Source organism: Xenopus tropicalis, chromosome 8 (genome assembly GCF_000004195.4).
Source record: "Xenopus tropicalis strain Nigerian chromosome 8, UCB_Xtro_10.0, whole genome shotgun sequence".
Lineage (NCBI taxonomy): Eukaryota > Metazoa > Chordata > Amphibia > Anura > Pipidae > Xenopus > Xenopus tropicalis.
In genome coordinates, this window is record NC_030684.2 from 122,775,111 (window position 1) to 122,798,340 (window position 23,230).

At 37.3% G+C, this 23,230-nt stretch overlaps 1 protein-coding gene across 3 annotated transcripts in view; it reads left to right on the top strand.

The window, feature by feature from the left end:
* The window catches only part of LOC101733428 (deleted in malignant brain tumors 1 protein-like), a 96,704-nt gene that overhangs the window by 70,585 nt on the left and 2,889 nt on the right, over positions 1 to 23,230 (top strand). For 2 of the 3 annotated variants that reach the window (XM_031890909.1, XM_031890908.1), the window contains exons 19-35: positions 380 to 697; positions 1,846 to 2,160; positions 3,269 to 3,580; positions 4,811 to 5,134; positions 5,961 to 6,287; positions 6,772 to 7,098; positions 7,830 to 8,153; positions 9,519 to 9,833; positions 11,161 to 11,484; positions 12,791 to 13,105; positions 14,867 to 15,178; positions 15,602 to 15,679; positions 19,339 to 19,479; positions 20,172 to 20,267; positions 20,796 to 20,879; positions 21,095 to 21,178; positions 22,381 to 22,455. In XM_031890909.1, coding sequence (XP_031746769.1) covers positions 380 to 697; positions 1,846 to 2,160; positions 3,269 to 3,580; positions 4,811 to 5,134; positions 5,961 to 6,287; positions 6,772 to 7,098; positions 7,830 to 8,153; positions 9,519 to 9,833; positions 11,161 to 11,484; positions 12,791 to 13,105; positions 14,867 to 15,178; positions 15,602 to 15,679; positions 19,339 to 19,479; positions 20,172 to 20,267; positions 20,796 to 20,879; positions 21,095 to 21,178; positions 22,381 to 22,455 — 4,071 coding nt within the window. The remainder of the gene's footprint in view (positions 1 to 379; positions 698 to 1,845; positions 2,161 to 3,268; positions 3,581 to 4,810; positions 5,135 to 5,960; positions 6,288 to 6,771; positions 7,099 to 7,829; positions 8,154 to 9,518; positions 9,834 to 11,160; positions 11,485 to 12,790; positions 13,106 to 14,866; positions 15,179 to 15,601; positions 15,680 to 19,338; positions 19,480 to 20,171; positions 20,268 to 20,795; positions 20,880 to 21,094; positions 21,179 to 22,380; positions 22,456 to 23,230) is intronic. The other variant, XM_031890910.1, reaches the window with a different exon arrangement.

Consider the following 23,230-nt stretch of genomic DNA (forward strand, 5'->3'; position numbering starts at 1 on the left):
AATGGCTTAAAAAAGATTATATGTCCACGTGTTCACTCACTGTAGTGGTTAAAAGCTGATTACACATATGTACATCCCTTTTAGCCTTGGAGTGCTGGCTAATACAAGCTGTTATAATGTAATTTCATGAAAACAGGTGCTGCTCCTTGAGCCGACACCTATCAATATATGTAGCCATGACCATAATGTCTACATTAGTTTGAGATGAGAGGCTGAGACTAAAATAAAATCTCTCTTTGGGTTGTAATATCTCTGTAGGGCTTGAGATGATAACATCACCAACTACAGTCTGTAGAGCTTATAGGACTAATAAAGGAGTCATATTTCATTTTTTTTATTGGCTGTGCCCTCTATTCATAGATATTTATGCTTTCAACAGACAAACTAGAAGAACTGAAATTAGTTGGAGGTGCCAGCCGCTGTGAAGGAAGAGTGATGGTCAGATTCTATGGAGAGTGGGGCTCAATGTGCGATTACAGATGGGACATGAAAAAAGCCTCGGTGGTGTGCAGGCAGCTGGGCTGTAACAATTCCCCTGGTCAGCACAAGGCAGCTTCCTTTGGACCTGGCTCAGGAAAGGTTTGGCTCAGTCATGTCAAATGTACAGGAGATGAATTCACTTTATCAGAGTGTAAGAGAAACCTGACCATGTTTCACAATTGTGATCACACAGCAGATGTTGGAGTGATCTGTGCAGGTAGGTATTCAGAATTGATTGTGAGTTATAGAGACATTTAGGGACAGATTTACAGTATCAATATGTGAGATTAGGACTCATCACAGAAATATTCACCCACTTTCTATTCATTCCTATGGGATTTCTAGAATCATATTTATCAGTGGGTGAAAACTAAAGTTTACCATTTGATAAATATGATTCTAAAAATTCCATAGGAATGAATAGAAAGTGGGCGAATATTTGTGCAGTGAGCTCTAATTTCACACTTAAATCTGCCCCCTAATTCATTGGTAACACTCATGGCTGTCATATTGAGAGCCAACTGTATGCTGTAGAGTCAGTAATGCATTTTGGCTGCTATTTTGGAGTTATATTTTTAGCTGTAATTCCATGGCAGGACAGTTTGAATTTGTTGGTGTATTGTGTCTTACTATGTCTAATTTATTGAAGATAATGTAACTTTATATACTTATATAGGAGGGGCTCATATGGTTCCCTGTATGACCACAGGTGCAAAACTATATAGCATAGTTATAGAGCATTGCCGTCCTCTTTCCCGGCTGTGCCTTCATGAAAGTGCAAATAATAGTTGGATGTGCAGCAGTGGTTCCTAGGTTTGAATGAAGGTTTACTGAAAAAGGTACTTTCTTGGCACAGTAATGCATTTTGGCTGCTATTTTGGAGTTATATTTTTAGCTGTAATTCCATGGCAGGACAGTTTGAATTTGTTGTTGTACTGTGTCTTACTATGTCCAATTTATTGAAGATAATGTAACTTTATATACTTATATAGGAGGGGCTCATATGGTTCCCTGTATGACCACAGGTGCAAACCTATAGAGCATTGTTATAGAGCATTGCAATCCTCTTTCCAGGCTGTGCCTTCATGAAAGTGCAAATAATAGTTGGATGTGCAGCAGTGGTTCCTAAGTTTGAATGAGGGTTTACTGAAAAGGGTAAATATTAAGGCAAATATATACAGTAAAAGAGACAGTTTGTGGAATACCATCCCCTCACTCTTTGGCTAGTCTTACTCACTAGCTCTGACTATCTTGCACAACAGAGTCAGACTGGATAATATATCAATAATGTAACTACATGTATAGTTTTTATCTTAATAAAGGAATATCTAATTTCCAAACCTGAACCAAATTTTTGCTTTGCAGGTGGTGGGCCATTAGAGTTGAGACTTGCTGGGGGCTCCAATAGATGTGAGGGGCGGGTAGAGGTGAAGCACCACGGCGAATGGGGCACGGTTGGTGACTTTTTCTGGGATAAGAAGGCTGCTACGGTTGTGTGCAGGCAACTAGGTTGCAACACTTCATATGAACAGGCAACATCATTTGGCGCTGGAACAGGGAAGATTTGGTTTAGTGGACTGAAATGTACAGGGAATGAATCAGCCCTGTGGGACTGTGAGCCTGAACTGAACAGATATCGCATCTGGAACAACACTGCAGATGTTGGAGTCATTTGTGCAGGTTTCTGTTTAATCCCTTTAATATACTCTTTCCCACTGTAGTTTTTCAAATAATACATACAGTATATTATAAGCCACCAACTTCAAGGTGACTTTTAATACTGTGTCCTCATATTTGACAATAAGGAGTATATTATTTGTTATAATAAACAAAATAGTATTATGATTAATGTGACACAAGTTATACCACTAAATATAGATTATAACTGAAGACATTACTAAGGACCATTTATATGGATATCATTTACAAGATATGCATTATAAGGATATTAGAAGTCAATAATGACTTCCTCGACCACTGAATGCTTTAATACTGTCAGAGACTTCACTGCCAGTGCCCTGTGGAAATCAGCACAAGCTGTATTTTTTTTAATATGTTTAATAGATTTTGTTATTAGAAAAGCATCCAATCAATTTGTCTATTGATAATTGTCAATATTTGACTGTTGAGCGGTTAAATGATATTTCATATATTTATTTCAGTCTAGCATTAGCTTTCTTCATACTGAAGCCTAAGTGCATACCCTGCTATTGCCCTGCACAGGCTTTCATTGTGTGTCAGTTCTTCTGCCAAGAATCCTTTTACACACTTTTTAAAATGTATACTTATCTGGCTAAACTGACTGACTATATTACATTGGCTTATACTGTAGCAACCAGTTAACTATAAATGGTTTAGTGCTTCTAAAATAATGAAAGCAGACATCTGATTGGTTTGCTGGACTAAGTCAAAATATATTCAAGTTACATTATAACTAATTTTCAAGCTTAAAGGAAAAAACACGATTATGGGGGAAAAAACACAAAAACAAAACATGCTCACCCCTTTCTTCCACAACAGTGTTCCTTAAAGAAAAAAATTGGGATCATATTCCTTAACATAAATTTTCTTTTGCATGCAAAATGTTGTGGTTCAGTAAAAGAGGCCCATTTTATGCATCTATCCAGCTGTATTTTCTAGGGTTTATAGGCAGCTCATCTCATTTCATGGGGGATCAAGATAGTATCTTTTACAGTCCAGTCATCTATTAAACTCAGCTCCACACTATGCAGTGTTTGGATCGTAATTAGAATCCTTCTGGGATCTTATTGTTTTTACTCTTCTTAAGGAGAACCAGAGGAGCTGAGATTGGTTGGAGGAACAAATGACTGCGAGGGAAGAGTTGAAGTGAAACACAGAGGAGAGTGGGGCACAGTATGTGCCAATGACTGGGATACGAGGGATGCCGCTGTGGTGTGCAGGCAGCTGGGATGCAACAGTTCCCTTATTAAAGCAACTACATTTGGAGGTGGATCTGGGAAGATCTGGTTAAGTCACCTGCAATGTACAGGGAAGGAGACATCCCTGTGGGAATGCAAGCATGGAATGTGGGGGCTTCACTATTGCAATCATGGCCAAGATGTTGGAGTCATCTGTCAAGGTGGGAAACCTTCCAACATCTATTTTCATGTATATGCGACTGTCTTTTATCAGTGAGTTTTGTGAAGTTGCCATATGTTACACTTTATAAAATTACAATTATTTAGCACATATTTTAAGAAAATATACTTGTGGTATGTTGTATTGAAGAGTATTGGGCCATATTCCATATGAGATTTCAACTTAAATCAATTGAAATATATGGGAAAGTCAGAAACTGATATGGCAGACATGTTTTTATTGCCAAATGCAACCTGGGCTAATATGCTTCAAGCTGAAATTCTAAATTGAGTCTGTTGTTCTACTTCTCTATGGCTTACATCAGTTTTGTGTGCTGCATGTTTCCTCTTGGATATGTGTGCAAAAATTAGTGTGCACTTTTTAAACCCATACGTGAATGGGTGTGCCTATCAAAATAAGAACAAAATGATGTATTTTCATGCAAAAGTCTATGTGCAGGACAAAATTTATTGTGTGCCCTGGCCTTAATATTTGTGTGCACTAGCGCAGCTTGGAGGGAACAGTGACTGCATGTCTTTTCTCCTGTGTTCCCCTACTTGAAATGGCCTGGAAATATCTGTGAAACATTAGCCAAAAGCATTGTGGGGAAGAGAGTAACCGCTGTGTGTTTACTGGTCCTCTGAAAAGCCTGGGACAAGGTACTGTATATCCACTAGGCTCAGCATAGGGAGAATGAAGTCTTAGTAGGGAGGCATATGTTTTATGCCCCATTAAGACCTTTTCCAACAAAGACAGAAACATGATGTTGGTTGTATATACATAACTGAATTACTGGTATTGCTTGCCCCAAAGTGGGTCTATTTTTGATTTGGGGTGCTCTCTGGTGTCACATAATCCCAGCAATTATGTTGGATCAGGTAAAGTAGATTTTTATTATTGGTCTAAACCATCACTAAACCTATTCTTTTATAGCTTCAATAAATGACATTGTGAAAAATCAGCCCAACAGCTAAGTGCTTAACCAGAATATAGGCCTACAATTAAGACTCATCCTTAGACCATTTAAATGAGAGCTAGTCTGCAATAATTCCCACTAACAACCACTGTTAGCTGGACTCAAAAGGACTTCACAGATGAGCAGTTTAAATAATATTTATAGTGATTGCCAATTCCTGGGCAATCACCATCTGGATTCTATCAAATCTGTTGATGTTGATGTGTATACTATGCTTGACATGGATAACTTTGTATGTTCTCTTTATTTCTACAGGTGCAGATGAGAATGTTAGGCTTATCGGGGGAGACAATGAGTGCGAGGGGAGAGTGGAGGTGAAGCATCAAGGAACGTGGGGTACTGTGTGTGGTCGTCAATGGGGTGCAAAGGAAGCTTCTGTTGTTTGTAGACAACTGGGCTGCAACACCTCCAATGAATATTTCTCTACCAAAGCAACATTTTTTGGAGCTGGATCAGGAAGGATTTGGCTCAGTAATGTTAAATGTACGGGAGATGAGCCGAGCCTTGCATGGTGTATGCATAATACATGGGGAATTGAGAAATGTGATCATACTGAGGATGTTGGAGTCATTTGCACAGGTAAGAAATGCATGCCAAAAAGTACAAGTTTGATCTTTTGTGAAGCAGTTTGGTTGCTTAGACCATTACTGGTAATATGGTGTCATGACAATTATATTATCATAAAATGTAGTCCTTTTATTTATAAAATGCAAATTAGGCGGGTTGAGTCAGTCAGGGCTCAGCTTTGACGTTGCAGGGCTGCACTTATTCTGATTTTTTGGCAGGGTTTAGCATTGCTAAACAAAAATGACTATTCACAAGCTATGTGGCTGTAAATAGGTGTAGCTGCAGCTCAAATCATCTGTTTACAGCCTGTACAGAGGACTACTATAAATCTATACAGACACATGCATTGGCCTGTTTTAAACACAAGTTTGTAGAAACATCCCTTTAACATTGCTTAATGCCTAGTTCAGAAAGATACCATATAACAATGTCACCACAGATTATCTTATAGTACCAATGGATGCAATCTGCCATTTTATTGTACTTTACCTGCTGCCTCCACTCTATTTGAATTGCTGCAGGTTTCAGAGCTGTGGCCTGTGAAAAACTTGGGCCGCCCTATGAATACAGCTCTGCCTGTGTTTCACAGAGATGTATTCCTAAAGGGTGGTGGGGGGATGCACCCCTACACCTTGCTGAGCTTGTTCTGAATTGTATTGTCCAATGAGAGGTGCAGACTGCAGCCAGACCATAGATATGAGCACTAAGGGGCACGCTATTGTGACCTGTCCCAGGACATAGTAAATGACCCTTTGTACATATTTTTCCCTATTCCTAAACAGAATAGTCCTTTATAGCCAGCACCTTTCCTTTTTAAAAGAAGCTTTTCCTATTACAGGTGAACCTGAGGAATTGCGACTTGTTGGGGGAAACAATGAGTGTGAAGGAAGAGTTGAAGTGAAGCATCGGGGGGTGTGGGGAGCAGTTTGTGACCACAATTGGAATCAAAAGGCAGCATCTGTGGTATGTCGGCAGCTGGGATGCAACAACACAACAGAGGGACAAATGAAGGCCCAGGCAGCTTTCTTTGGACAATCATCAAGAAACATTTCCCTCTCCCGAGTGAAATGCACAGGAGAAGAAGCAGTCCTTTGGGAATGTCAGCATCAAATGTGGGGACTTAGCAACTGTCTTCATAGAGCAGACGTCGGAGTGATCTGTAAAGGTGAGGGCTTCTCTAAAAGAGCCAGCTTACATAGCATGGGGTATGAGAGTGTTACACTGCGCTTTACTTTTATACGAATAACTAGCACATGCGTTTAGACCTTCCAGAATTTTCACAATGTCTATGACACCCTGACTGGAGAAGAACACAGCTAATGAAGGTACTGGGGAACAGTGATAATAAGAAGATAGGGATGGGGTCTGTAAAACATTCCTCCATGTGAAATAAAGTTCATACATTTAGCTGGTAGAAATTATTTTCATATCTAAATGAGATGCTTTTGCAACTCTTGTCTATCATTTCTGTAGTCATGTTTTTAGTGTAAACCATAGAGGAATATTTTCACTCTTTTTGAAGTTTCAAACACTGGCTGAGGAAAGCGCAGCCAGTGAATGTGCTTTAACTGTTTCAGATACCAGGATACACATACATTGTCTACAATATAATGCTTTTTCATACATAACTTTGTCTTGCATGCTTACAGGTGAGCCAGACTTACTGAGACTGGTTGGAGGAGGCACTAATTGCGCTGGAAGGGTGGAGGTAAAGCACCGAGGTGAGTGGGGCACAGTGTGTGATGACTTCTGGAATGAGAATGCTGCTGAAGTTGTATGCAGACAGCTTGGCTGTAGCACCTCTTATGAAGACACTGCCCATATCAAGGCCACACCATTTGGAGCTGCTTCTGGGAAAATTTGGTTAAGTCGTGTGAGATGTAAAGGAGAAGAATCCAGCCTGAGGGACTGTGATCATAACATGTGGGGTCTTCACTACTGCAGCCACAGTGAAGATGCCGGGGTTATTTGTGGTGGTGAGAAATTGCAATTTAATATTTAAACCATTTTCATTTTTTTTTAAATAAATTATTGATTAATAATCTGACTATCCCATCAAAAAATCATCAGTACAGGATTTTGTATTTTTATTGCTCTTTATTATTGTTTCTTCCAGTCCTTCAATTATTCACTGCCCAGTCGCTAGTGTAAGTGACACCTTAGCAAACACATAACATTCAGTTTTAAACTCGAAAGTATGAAGACCAATTACAATACCAAAAGAATTGTCCCAGTGTGCAATAAATTACAGCCCCTAAAATTAACTCTCTATTTACACTCTATTTCCTTCTCTCTATATATACATGGGATATAACCTTAATTGGGGTACGGTGATATATGCATGCTTAGTTAGTTGATGCTCTAAAAGAGTGTTGGTTTTAAACGTACAGTAGTCTTACACACCTTGGATGCTATTCAGTGTTGGTGCACCATCAACAAACTGTGAAAACTGAGTGCAAAAAAACACTTATTATTTATTACTTTTTCACACCACTGCACACATGGCTTGTTGAAGTACAGACAACGCATTATTTTTGCCCGCATAGCTGAAAAAAGAGGGAACAATAGTGCTATTGGGGTGGAACATTTACCACCCAATTATTGTGGAGGCAGCATCTCACTAACAGAATTCTAAATATAAAAGCAGTACCTTCCTTTAATACTGTGTTCTTGCATTTCTTTTCTGAACCTCATGGGCCTTCTCCAGACCACAGAGAGCCCAGACTGGTGGATGGGCCAAACAGCTGCTCGGGAAATCTAGAAGTGAAACATGGAGGTACTTGGGGCTCAGTGTGTGAGATTGATGATGAGTTCAGAACAGCCAGAGTTATCTGCAGAGAGTTGGGATGTGGACCAGCAGTTCCGGCACCATGGAAATATATTCATAATGATAAGAATGTTAAGTCGGCACAGATCTGGACAGAGAAAATCAAATGTACCGGCAATGAAAGCAGTCTGTTTGAGTGTTACAGAGTGCCCAGGCCTGCCAGGACCTGCACAAATCCATCTTCTCCCACCATTCACTGCCTAGGTATGGTAAAAATAATTTTAACACTGGAAACTGTTTTCTGTAATGTAGAACTATACTGTTTAGTTTTTTTAGGGGTAGCTGTTACATAACCTACAGTACTCACATAAGCAGCAAACTTTTTCCAGACATTTGGGTCAGAGGGCTTCCAGTGTCTCCTAATATCACAACGTGCATGACGATCAGTATTATCTTATCATATATTTCTTGTTCTGAATATAATTCTGTGACCATTTGAGCACCGTAAAGATAAAACAAAGTTTAATTAATTTGTACAATAAGTTATAATTTCAGCATGTGTAGACATGTGTAGATTTTCCTTGTTTGCAGTAAGCAACAAAGATATCTTTTTACTAATGCTTAGAAAGCTGAGCCAAATGCACTGAGAGTTTAGTCTAAACTAAAACATGTGTAACCCTTTCTTGGCTGTAACAAGCCAACAGCACGGCTAGATAGGCCTTGAGCATGGGGTACACGTGACTCAATCCTTCAGGATGGGCCTTCGCTATGTGGAAGTAACCAAACGGAGCTAGGGTGTAGTGCAACTACAACTCACTGTAGCTGTGTGCAGTGCAGAATAACAAATGGGCGCCAGAAGGTTCTTGCAGTTTAACAGTAGAACTGGTTTATTGTCAGAGACAAGTAACTTGCAGGGTTATACAATATACTCACACATCAGTTAGCATAGCTTTCTCTGAGGACAGCACAGAGAGGGTGCACACCCGCTCCTCCCAACTCCCCTTGAGCCAGGCAGGATCAGTGCCACCGGTTCAGTTGCTCACTCTGTGGAACAGCTAGCTGGATACCACACTCCTCAGGCCCCACGGCAACTTTGGATCAGGGTTCAATCTACCTGCCTCCTAGGTCTAAACCGTGGCCCTACACTAAGGCAACAGTGCCTGTCTGGAAGGGTACTCCCACAGCTACTTTCCTCTGAGCCAAACTGCTCGTGCTCTCTTCCCTCACTATCTCACTTTCCTAGAAAGTGCTCCACAAAACTTGCTATCTAACTGGTCCTCATTCACGGGGTCCCTGTCCCCGACTTCACCAGAGTGGCTGACACACTCTGGGGCACATGGCTTTTACTGGGGCCTAGTTCCTTGCCTCCAGCACAGTGCTCCTTCCCCTGTGAACACAGGCAGCCAAAGAGGCAGACCCACCCCCCTGCTAAACACTATATCAGAGTGCCAAGGGAGTGGTCTCCCTGTGAACCAATAATCACACATCTGAACTCAAAACTGATACAGGGGTCTTTGCCCAGTAACAGCACAAAACCAGGAAGCTGCAGGGTTTAAAGCCATAGGGACTAGTTAACCCTATGGATCCCTACACATGTATTTAATATTTTGAGTTATTATGATGTTGCAGGTCCATACAGTGGATTCAGGTTGGTGAACGGCACTCAGAGATGTTCCGGAAGAGTAGAAGTGCTGTACACAGGGCAGTGGGGAGCACTCTGCAAATCAAACTGGGATTTACATGCTGCCAATGTTCTGTGCAGGCAGTTACAGTGCGGTACTGCAGTTTTCATTCCAGATAGAAGGTATTTTGGGAAGAGTGACTTTGTTTGGACTGATAGGTTTCATTGTAAGGGCACAGAGTCACATCTTGGAGAATGCTCATTTGCTGCTCTTGGAAACAGCGACTGCTCAGGTGATGATCTTGCAGGTGTGGTCTGCACAGGTAAGTGACATGTCATTATGTTCATTCTCAGCTGAAGTTAACAAAAACAAAGCTTAAATATGTCATATATATATATATATATATATATATATATATATATATATATATATATAATCAGTTTACATGACCCTAGTTTTCTAAATACCCAAATAGCCTGAAGCAAATAAAAATGCCTTTATGTAAAAATATGTATATGTATAGAAGGGAGATCTTTACCTGTTGTACCTTTTCCATCCAATTGTATCCCCTAGGTTATTTTTGCAATATGAGAAAATTTCCTCATAGAGGAAAAACAAGACCACTTGTTGACATATCAATTGATTAGGAAATATTTGTTTATCAATTTTGCCTAAAGAAATAATTGGGTTTGAGGAAAAAACAGGTTTGAATAATTACCTAATTAATCTCAATAAAGGAAGAGAAAGAAGCCCAGAACAACTGACCACCTTATTTTTTGCTTGTTATCCCTGTTGTTCATTCAAGTAAATGCCAAACTCCAGAGAGCAAGGGAGAAAGCTTAATAAATATGGTCAAATGCAGAAATGATCATTGACATGTCCTTGAAACATCCCCCGCCCTCTTTCATCTTGAATTCTATACATAACATGTGGGTAAAACATGGCACCAAAATGTATATACGTTTTAGGGGCCTACACATGGGGGCTTTAGGAGAGTGACCAAATAAATGTGTCATAAGGTGAGTTTTCCCTTTATATTCTGCTTAGTGGGAGATGTAAGCTTCAAGGTAAATGTTCAAAATGTTTCTCTGTTAAAAGGATTTTACTGTCTGGCCCTGGAAGCTATAGTGCTCTTGGAGGAACATGCAAGCCAGACAATCCATTGCAGTGGTCCAGCTCACTTATTGAAGCTCACTTTCCACAGGAAGGCTTAATTAATTAATTAATTTAGTTGCAAAGATATTGTTAGGAAGGCCTTTCTGAGCAGGGCAGGAAGGCTGCCTGTCTTTGTAATGAGCTCCCAGAGGGTCTGGGGGTGCTGCCTGCAACTGCTAGGAGCATAGGGAGCATAGAGAGTCAAACTGCCATTATGTAAACAGAGCAATCACTTTTACTTCTCATTATATACAGGTTTGTCACCTCCTCCATGCTAATACAACATTTCTTTGTGATGTTCCCCACTTGTTGTAGTGGAGACAATTTGCTATAGAATTTACACCACAGAGAATTTAAAACCACTAGTGCGTGTGTATATTAATATGTTTCTGTCTTTACGTGTGTGTCCATTTTAAGGATACCAGAGTCTATGTATGCTAGGAGTAAATTGAAGGAATTCTTGCTTTTTGTTTTCCTTGTATGTATTTCTACAGGGAAAGAAGAATTGATGCGCCTCGTGGATGGAGAGAGTCACTGTGAGGGAAGGTTGGAGGTTCTTCAGAATTCTACTTGGTTTAGTGTTACTGGGGAGCAGTGGGGCCTTAAGGAGGCTCAGCTTGTGTGCAGAGAGTTACACTGTGGAGAGGCCAGAAGTGCATTTACAGTTGAGGCACAATCGGCTGCTGGCACGCTTGTTACATGGAGAGATATTAAATGTAAAGGAAATGAGAACAATTTAACAGACTGCCCTTTAATGCCGCAACCATCTTCTGTGCCGTATGCAAATGGGAAGAATCGTGTGAGTGTAATCTGCTCAGGTAAGGTTGGTTTTATCATGAAATTATTTATTTATTGGTATTGGTTGTAAGTGTTGCTGAGCCCAAACTGTAAATTACAAACTAGTTATTGTATTTTAAAAGCAATTATTTTATTTTATAAAGCATCATCCATTTAAACCTCACATTAACATTTATTCAGATTATTTTAACTAAATTGGTCCATCATTTCAATATATGCATACTATTGTTTCACTCTAGTCTCAGTTCAGCCAGCGTTACTCTACTACACTGAACATAATTGAAGTTCATACTGTAGATTTTAGAAAGCAAAGACTTTAATTTTCTTAAAGTGCTTTCAAATAAAGTCAGAAAAAAGTCCAACTTAAGTAAATATCTTCTACTTCAAATGGATTTTCAGCTTCCCCCATATTTTTAAAGTTATAAACTCTACCTTCTTTCCAATAAAAGTCTTAAAGATGTTTGTTCTCCAGCTTAAACCTGGTGATTAAGTGTAAACAAAAACCATAAAAATATCCTTATTTGTTTTTATTTACAAATAGCAAGCAATCAGCAAATCCTTACCAATAGCAAGCAATCAGCAATTTTGAACAGTCTTCTTGAAGTTAAGCTGTGCCTATACTTAAAGGAACAGTAACACCAAAAAATGAAAGAGCTTTAAAGTAATAAAAATATAATGCACTGTTGCCCTGCACTGGTAAAACTGGTGTGTTTGCTACAGTAACACTACTATAATTTATATAATAAGCTGCTGTGTAGCCACGGCGGCAGCCATTCAAGCTGGAAAAAAGGAGAAAAGGCACAGGTTACATTGCAGATAACAGACAAGTTCTGTAGAATACAGTAGTGTTTTATCTGTTATTTGCTATGTGCCTGTGCCTTTTCTCCTTTAAATGGCTGCCTCCATGGCTACATAGCAGCTTATTTATATAAATTATAGTAGACTTTCTGAAGTAAACTTTTACCAGTGCAGGGCAGCAGCACATTATATTTTAGTTACTTTTATACACTTTCATTTTTTGGTGTTACTGTTCCTTTAAAGATCTGCTTGTTTGGTTGCCTTGAGTTTGACAATAGCAAGCTGATCCTATTGCTTGGTCATCAGGCCAAAAATTGGATCACGACAATGATAAATGCAGGCCATTAGGGTAAGGATCCTATCGGGAAGCTGCTATGATCCATTCTCTAACTGGCCAATCAATATCTGGCCTATTTTTGACCACATATTGGTCAGGTTGGCCCATCGGAGGGTCCCATACACAGGCCAATAAGCTGCTCACTCAGTTCTGAAGCACTAACTAACTAAACAATTTTGTGTTTTCTGCAGAAAGCTTACTCATACGACTGGTGGATAGTCCACATCGGTGTGCAGGCAGAGTTGAGGTCTACCACCAAGGGGAGTGGGGAACGATCTGTGGTGATTCCTGGGACAAAGCAGATGCTAATGTTGTTTGCAGACAGCTAAACTGTGGCCATGCCATCAGTATTTCAACAATGAGCCACAAAGAAACTGGTAATGGCACTGCTTGGCTGAGTGGGATTAACTGTACCGGAAGTGAAACAGGTCTCTGGCAATGTCCTTTCAACAACTGGGGCCAACACTCCTGTACAAAGAAGCAGGATGCACGTGTGAAATGTTCCGGTAAAGAATGATCATTTGTACATGTTCCCAGTTGTATATGTCTATTAACAGTGAAATTGGCCAAATTAAGCTTTCTACACATGGAGATAGTTTATGGAATGTATGTGATACTGTAGGCTTACATACCTGGGGATATTCTGAATTGCTTTATCTTAATCAATAGTTTCATGTAGATCACTATTTTTTCTAAAAAGATGCTTTTATACTAATTGTGACTCCAATTACTGTGATAATGGATGAGTTTCCCCTGAGACCCATCTCCCTGGGCCTGTATGGAGCTGGGCACAACCACTGTGGGCAATCTTTGCCAGGTAGCAGAACTCACTTGATATCCACAAAGGTTCTTTATTTGGAGCAGATGTATAAATGCTGGAGTGGGAATGCAAATGTTGGGGTGGATGGACAAATGCTCGAGGTCAAAAAGACTATTGCTTTCCTAACCTCTGAAGTAGCTCCCCACACATGGAAAGCAGGAACAGGAATGGCATGATGGGAGGAGAATGGGAGGGTCTACAGCAGTGGTTCTCAACCTTCCTAATGCCACGACCCTTTAACACAGTTCTTCATTTTGTGAATAAAGTGGGAACAATGAGCATTGATTTAATAGAAAAAAAAAATCCTTTTGTACCTATTTTCTCACCATGCACTACACCTTGTTGCAGTGAATGAGTTCTTAGTTTAACAATTTTTCATACATAAAGAAACACTTTGCAGTAAAGGCCATGATGGAATCTATCAGAGATCAATACATACACATCACGGGGCCCATTTACTAAACAATTTTCAGATAAATTTGTATTTTTTCTAAATGATAGAACATTTCGGAATGTATGTGAAAAGTTTGTTAAAATTCCACGAGTTTTTCATGGATTTTGGTAAATTTCCACAAAAATATCATATTTTGCGCAAAGAATACAAACATTTTTGGAATTTGTTAATGCTTTGCTTACACTTCCATCGGGACTATATTTTCACCAGGTTTGATCTGTCAAATGCCATTGAATCCTATTGAAGGCTTCAAAGCCAGAACTGTTATTGTGGCATTTACAAACATTTTGGCCTGAAAATTTTGTGACTTTTGGAACGAAATTGCAATATTTTCATACAAATGAGAAAAGCATTGTCGAGACATTTTCAATCACATATACAATTTTCAATTTTCAATCACATATACAAAATGTGATTGAATAAAAATGTAAAAAATAGCAAAAACCTCAAATTCAAAACATAATTCATAACATTTTAAATGGGTCACAAATCTCTTTTTACTTTTTTTTCTTTTTTTACTAAAAACATAAAATTAAACTAGGACTAGAGCTCCCATGACCTCTCAAGCTTTTAGAAGTTTTACATTTGATTTTTTTGCATATCAAAAATGTGAGTTTTTTCAATCATTATCCAAAATTTTTACCACAAAAAAGTACAAATATTGATAAAACTACCACATCATGTCCCATTTATCAAAATTCAAATGTATGTAATTTTAGAGTTTTTTTTACTGTGACTAAAAGTTGTCTACAATTTTTAGAAGTATATTTACTAAACAATGAATTCTAGCTTTCACTTATTGATAAATATGCTTCTAAAAATCCCATAGGAAAGAATAACATGTAGGTGAGTTGTTATGTATTAAACTAAACTCCATTTTGACAAGCCTGCCCCTTAGTTGGAATCGTGCATTATTTCAGTATTTTACCAAATGTTGCTAATCAGTTAGTAATGTTTCATCACATGCATTCCTAACATTAAAATCATTTGCAGAGTTTACAGACCTCCGTTTGGATGGAGGGTCCCATGAATGTGAAGGAAGACTGGAAGTCTACTACAATGGAAGCTGGAGATCAGTGTGCAACAACCACATGGACCAAGTTTCTATCTCTGTTATCTGCAGGCACCTGAATTGTGGCACCAAGGGAATCCGTCCAATTACATTTACATACGGTGCTGCCGATCCACCCTACTGGCTGGATCTAATTAAATGCCGTAAGCACGATCAGTCATTCTGGCAGTGCCCTTCATCCCCTTGGGCAAAACACTCCTGCAATCTGCAGGCTGAAGTGGCCGAAATTAAATGTAAGGAATTATTTTTTACATTTATAAAATCATATTTAAATGGCATTAACAAGTTGTACATGGGTATTTATAATGGAGGGAGAATAGTGGCCAACATTTCTAATCCTTTGTATGTGAAACATGAAAATCCTTTGTATGTAGAACTTTAAAAATATTAGGTTTTTATGTTCTGAGAAACCTTTTCTACCAACCCCCAGTCCCCCAGATTTTCATTGTTCACCTATAATGTGCTATGAATGGGTTTACTTTGTTACTTGTTGGAATTAAACATACTTTACACTCTTAATGGCCTTTCAGAATCTCTAGAGAAAAACTATTTTTCTCAAGTTTACACTAGAAAATAGAAATACAAATTACTGTAAGATAACCAGTCTATAAAATGATGCTACATGATAGCTATTCATTTATATATGTATTTTGCAGGTGAAGGTGAAAGAAAGAAGCCGTTACACAATCAGTCTGAAACTTATGGGCTTCCAGCACTGCAGAATTGTTCTAATGGTAACTGTTATTTGTCTGGGGGGCATGGAAACTCATGTAGAATGTTTCTCCAAGTCTGGTAACCCATAGCAACCCATCAGATTATTTTTATATGGTAGACTAGTATTTTCTGCTTTCTATTTGGTTGCTGTTGGGGTTCTAGAACTGGAGCACATTTTTACCTTCCCATTAATGCATTTTCTTTTTTAATGTATGATTACCTTTACATTTTTTTGTACAGGTATGGGATCCATTGTTTAGTAACCTGTTATCCAGAAAGTTCCAAATTATGGGAAGTCCATCTCCCTTAGACTCCATTATAAGCAAATAATTCAAAACTTTTAAAAATGATTTCCGTTTTCCCTGGAATAATAAAACAGTATTTTGTACTTGATCCCAACTAAGATATAATTACCCCTTATTGGGGGCAGAACAGCCCTATTGGGTTTATTTAATGGTTAAATGATTCCCTTTTCTCTGTAATAATAAAACAGTACCTGTACTTGATCCCAACTAAGATATAATTACCCCTTATTGGGGGCAGAACAGCCCTATTGGGTTTATTTAATGGTTAAATGATTCCCTTTTCTCTGTAATAATAAAACAGTACCTGTACTTGATCCCAACTAAGATATAATTACCCCTTATTGGGGGCAGAACAGCCCTATTGGGTTTATTTAATGGTTAAATGATTCCCTTTTCTCTGTAATAATAAAACAGTACCTGTACTTGATCCCAACTAAGATATAATTACCCCTTATTGGGGGCAGAACAGCCCTATTGGGTTTATTTAATGGTTAAATAATTCCCTTTTCTCTGTAATAATAAAACAGTATCTGTACTTGATCCCAACTAAGATATAATTACCCCTTATTGGGGGGCAGAACAGCCCTATTGGGTTTATTTAATGGTTAAATAATTCCCTTTTCTCTGTAATAATAAAACAGTACCTGTACTTGATCCCAACTAAGATATAATTATTTAATCTGTAGGAGACTTAGGGGCCCAATTATTATTTTTTTTGGTAAATGTTTATATTTATTTAATTTTTTTATGTATGCTTTTTTGCCAGTATACAATTGTTTTGTTTTTTCAAAATTCTGATAATTCTGAGTATTTTTTTTAAAAAAATGTTTGTTTGTTTTTAAAAACCTTTAATGTTCAAAAGGGGAAAGGGAAGTTAAACCCATTTTTCACACACAATTTCAAGGGAAAGTTAAGCCCATTTTCACACACTTTTACAGGTAACTTAAACACTTTTTTTCTGTTTCACACACTTAGCAAAATATGTTTAATATTAAAATATGTTCACGTTACCCTTGAAAATAATTTCTTCAAGTTCCCCTTAAAAGTGTCTAAAATAGAAAACAATAATATTTTCACCATTATTGTCAATCATAGAAAACAATGTGTTTAATATTATTATTTTCTATTTCACACATATTTTTCATGCACATTTTTCAAGAGGAATTAAAAAAAAAAAAAGGGATTCATGGAAATGTACAATTTCTTTGAGAACCAGTAATATATCGACAAAACTCTAGTAAAACGTTCGCCAGAATTCTTTGAGAAAACTAAGCCAAACACTATGGATAAAAATAAGTAAACATTTGAACTTATTGTATGATCAACTTACAAATTATTGTGACTATTAATAAATACATCATTGATCAAATTTTTGAAACACAGAACTCTCAGGAGTTTATGTAAGTTTCTATAAACAAAGAAATTTGATTTTTAGTAACTCTGCCCCCTAAGGTATGGAGGGCCAAATTACAAATCTGCAAAACCCCAGGTCCCCCTGAGCATTATGGATAACAGGTCACATACCTGTACTATAAAACTTAAAGGGTTATTTATCAATGTTCATTTTTCATTTTTTACCACAATTCCAGTTTTTTTGCTCTAAAAATCATGTAATTTATTTGTTTTAATTAAGGACAAAAAACACAGCAAAACCCATTTATTTAAAGGAGAAGGCAAGGTAACAACTAAGTAAGCTTTATCAGAAAGATCTGCGTAAATAAAGCCATAAGCACTCACAGAAACGCTGCACTGAGGCCTCTATCAAAAGAAACACAGGTTTTACGGTCTCCTTTTTTGGGAACATGTTCTTCGGTATCAGACTCCCTCTCTTTTAGGGCTCCTACAGGTTTGGGGCTTTAGTCTGCTCAGTTCTCTCCTCTCTCCCCCTCCCTTCTCCTGCTCCCCCTCCCATGAGACTGCATAAGAACTCACTCTCCCTCCCTTATGAATATGTCATCTGAGCTTGCAACGGCTATAACTGCAGCAGTAAGCTACCAAGACCAAGCTAAAATGGCAGCTGCTCTCAGAGGAAGCTTCTAGGGCTAGTTTTTTTATTCAGATTTTTTTTTTTTTTAAATCAGCAAACACGGTGAATTGTGAATTTAGTTGAAGTAGAAAAAAACTCCAAAATTACACAAATTAGAATTTCAATAAATTTGTATTAAAAAGTTGTTTAAGACCAAGATACATTTTATTGTAATCATTTTCATTGTACCTTCTTTAGGTTGAACTACAGTATATTCTACAGCAATTTGGATTCATAAGCTCTTTAATTCCGGTGTAAAAATTCATAATCCATATTTTTTTCTTGTATAAGTAAGAGTAATGTGTGGTAGCGAGACAAGCATGTTCTTATTCAGTGAATACTTGAAAGGATTTAAGGGGCAGATTTATCAAAATGTGAGTTTAATACACAAAAACTCACCCACATTTTCTTCAATCCTATGGGATTTATAGAAGAGTATTTATCAATGGGTGAGTTCTATCTTTCAGCCACCGACAAATACTCTTCTAAAAATCCCATAGGAATTAGTGATGAGCGAATCTATCCCATTTTGCTTTGCGAAAAAATTTGCCAAATATCAAAAAAGGGAAAACATCCGTGAAACATGTTTGCTGCTTGACTTTTTTTGTTGCGCATGTTTTTTTGCTGTGACTGCACATATTTTGGCTTCACCACACCCATTTTGATGCGGCCGCGCCTATTTTGACATGCAACAAATTTTTCCGCTGCAAATTTTTCCGGAAGTTCAGCAAAATGCTGAAATTCACTGTGAATCCTGACAGAAAAATTTGCTCACCTCTAATAGGAATGAATAGAGTGGTGAGTTTTTGAGTATTAAACTTTAATTCTTGATAAATCTGCACCTTAGGGGCCAATTAACTAACCATCAATTTTTTTGAGATTTACTATGCGTCAAAATGGCTACAAATTGAAGTCTAACAATTTGCCACATAAAACTTACTGAGATCATTTAGTCAGTGGCAGAGGTCCTTTCCCTTTCCTTGAAGATCATTTTGAGATTTTTTATGCTGGTCTTTTTTTGGGCGACAATTCCAAAAAGACTTTTCATATTAGATTTTTTTTTTTTAGCAAATATCAGACATTCAAGGAAATCAGTTTTGCTGAATTTAAAAATAAAAAAAATTGCAATGGCAAATCCTTTTCAAAGCGTATTTTAATCTCCCCAGGGTACTTCCAGGCATCAGGTAAAAAAAGACCCCACACATGGCTCAATAAGCATCACCAGCTTTGTATTTACAATCATTATATTGTGAAACTATATATGGGTATAATATCATGTGGAAATACTTTGCTATTGGTCTGTATGTAGCAATGATCTGTTATATGACAAATCCCTTCTTTTGCCCAGTGCAAACTCTGATTGAGTCGCTCATCTCACATTCCTCAACCAGCATTCTTACTGCTATTGCAGTTGTTTTTGGCATCTTGTTGTTTCTGGCTCTCATTGGTTTGTGGATCCTAAAGAAAAACCTAAAGGTGTTGAAAAAAGGTAATTTGTATGTCTTTATATTAAACAATATCAATGATCAAGGTCTGTCCTGCTTTCTAGAGTTTAACACTATTACTTTTCAATTTTGTATATATTGCATCTGCCCTTTTCTTTCTTCTTACTCTATCACATCAGTTCCAAGAGCAATAGCCGATTGCCTTTTTTTGCACTTTGTATGCTGTGTTCTGCATGCTAAATGTCCCCTCATTACTTTAAAGAGACAGTATAGCCCCTGTGCAACATGAGTGCTATGAATAGGGCTTGTGCTTAACATAGTTTTTGCCTATGTTTTTTGTTATTTTATAAGCTAAACATTGCTCATAGGAAGAAATAAGCTACTCCATGTCTATTTATCAATGTAGATTAGAGGCCCAGTGCACAAACCATTATGCATGTTATATGTAGCGATGAGCAAAGTTTTTCGCAGGCATGAATTCACAGCAAATTTTTCACGATACGGGCGCCAAAATTCACTGAGGTAAAATTCACCGCGGTAAAATTCACCGCATGACAAAAAATAACAATATCAATAACAATAACATACTAAAATTACTAACTTAAACATTTTCTGTGACCTTACTCATATTTTATTTTGTACCTCAGCTAGTAAGACACCATAGAAAAAATTAGGTGCTTGAATCCCGCTCAGAACTCACTGTTTAATAAACTCCTGGGTTGTTTTTCTACTTTAGGGAAAAGATCTTCTATGTGCCCCGATGATGAGATCTATGAGGAGATTGAAGCCAACTTGATGATGCCCATGGATAAAGAAGCCAACCTTTCCCCTGGTATGATTTAAGAGGTTTTCGGGGTTCTTTGATATTGGCTATTGTGCAACAATATGAAAAAATTACGGTTATCGTGCAACAAGTCAAAAAAAGGTTTATCTTATCTGCAACTTTTTTTTATTTATACTTTTTCAGTTCAGATCTTTTGATAAATGACTGCAATTTGTGGAAATGAAATTTTTTGTGGTTTTAATGAAACATTGGATATTTTTTTCTCTGGTCTGTTCTCTTTTAAACTTGTTTATCTTGTAAACTGTAGGTTTGTGCATTTACAATCACATCCCAAATATATTTATTTACTTAGGGGAAACAAAGGGGCAGATTTATCAAAACACAAGTTCGAACCCCGAATGGGAAAAATTCAGAAAATTGGAAACAAAAATTTCTGAAGATGACAAATGTTTACGAAAAAATCATATTAGTCATGGTATTATCATGGTAATATCGTATTGGCGATCTGAAAGTCACAAAATTTTCATACCAAACTATTGTAAACAGCGGCAAAACTGATCCGATTTTTTTTCCCAGGGAGTGCAGAGATTATTCAAGATGACTACGACGATGTGGAAGAACAGGTCAAGAAAACCCTCTCCTCAACCTCAGACACTGAAAGTAGGATATAATCCTGACATTTATGATAATACACGTGGGCTATCTGTTTTAGGAAAATTATTTTAACAGTTTAAAGAAAATATTCAGTAAAAAAATAAAACTGGGTAAAAAGATGGAATGTGCAAAATAAAAAATATTTTCAATAATGGTAGTTAGCCTGGAGCCAACAGATGTCTAACAACATTTATACATTATTTTTTTTTCTAACTTTTCAGGGACTGCAGAGATTATCCAAGATGGTTATGATGATGTAGAGGAGCAGGTTAAGAAAACCCTCTCCCTAGACTCAGACAGTGAATGTAGGTTTAATTCACACTTTCATTTTACACGGGGGGTAATTTTTTTTAGCAGTTAATAAAAAATAATAGAATGAGCACCATAAAAGATTAATGGCTTGTATTTAGCATAGCATTTTAGTGAGAAAAAAATGTGGGGTGCATAACACAAAGTGCCAGAGTTGTTGGGCTTTATTCAAACTACAGACTGATAGCGGCACCATAATTAGTAAGATCCAATGGTAGGTTGCAACTTGTTAGATCTACTCAAGTCTGTTCAAACTGTAAGATGAAAAAATATGAAAATCCCTTTCTACCACCCACAACTCAAGGCTTTACCATTGTGAACCTCTTTTGGGAAGGATATCTTCATTCTATTTGGTTTTACTTAATAGTATTTTCTAGAGACATAACTAATATCCTACATTTGTTGTAAAAATTAAACAATGGATTTATTTATAAATTTGCTCATTACTGGTCACAATAATTGGATAAAAGTTATTTCTGCTGTGATTCTGATATTTGCTGATGTTCTCTAAGAGGCAGATGTATATTTTTACTGTTTGCAGCAATAAAATGTGATAGCTTTTTTTTTTATAAAAGCAAACATTTTGTCAGGTTTTAGATGGTAACATTTTTGTAAATCACAATTCAATTCAATTCCATTCTGTGTATATATTGTACTCTATCAAAGAATTCCATCTCCGGTGCACTCATAATCTAATTATCTACCTTGCAAGAACCAAACATGGAGTAACTTTAATTTCCCTGTTCAATAAATAACAAAAACACAGATTTTGTGATTAAGACAACAGGCAAAATGTATGTTCAGCACAAACCCTATTCACTGAGCTTAGGTGAAGGTATAACAAGGAGGTAAAAATCAGGACACTCAGGATAGAACAGTGACATATATCCTTGAATAAAAAATATATCATTTTTTTTATTAATGTAAAGTCTTATACCAGTGACCCTAGTGTTCAAGTCACTCAAACATTGCATATACTGTAAACATGATTTCACCCAAGCACAATATCTAGGAAAGAACTTTTTCCCCCATAATTTGAAACATTGATCAATCTTTAAAGAGACTCTGTCTGTGCAAGTGACCAAACGTTTAATTAAAAGAGCTGTGTAATAAAGCTACGTAATGCTTAATTGCTATTGCTGATACAAATGTATGCTCTGTACTTAATATGTTACCCTCTATCTCTTTTCTTCCCCAGGTACAAGTGAGACTTTTAACCAAGATAAATATGATGATGTGGAAGTGCTGCATCAAAAAGAATCCAAGTCTCAAGGTAAAAAATTCCAAATATTACATAATCTACAATGTACTGAAACTGGTTTATATCATGTATTTATTTGTTCTGAGCTAAATACATCTACTTGGTTTTATATTTCAGTTATGTGTTGCTCATAGTCTATGAGTCATAGGGGCACATTTACTAACCCACGAACGGGCCGAATGTGTCCGATTGCGTTTTTTTCGTAATGATCGGTATTTTGCGATTTTTTCGGAAAATTGTCGCGACTTTTTCGTTGCCATTCCGAAAGTTGCGCAAAATCTGGCGATTTTTTCATAGCGTTAAAACTTGCACGAAAAGTCGCGCCTTTTAAGTTTTAACGCTACGAAAAAATCGCCAGATTTAGGGCAACTTTCGGAATGGCAACGAAAAAGTCGCGTTTTTTCGCGCAAGTTGTAATGGCTATGAAAAAGTCGCGTTTTTTCGCGCAAATCTTATTGGTAACGAAAAAGTCGCGACAATTTCCGAAAAGTCGTAAAGGCGCCGAAAAAATCGCAAAAAATACGAAAAAGTCGCAAAATGTTCGTTTTCCAATCGGAATTTTTCCAATTCGGATTCGGATTCGTGGGTTAGTAAATGTACCCCATAGTCTATCAGTCATGCTTCTATGTAAAACGGTTGGATAAAGTTTTAGGGTTAATTAAGCAAAAAACTAACATGAATTTCCTGGAAAACCAAATGTTTCCTCTAAAATACGTACCAATGTAATTCAGCTAGAGGCAGCAATTTAAATGAATAAGGATTGCTCAATAACACTTGAATTTGTGCA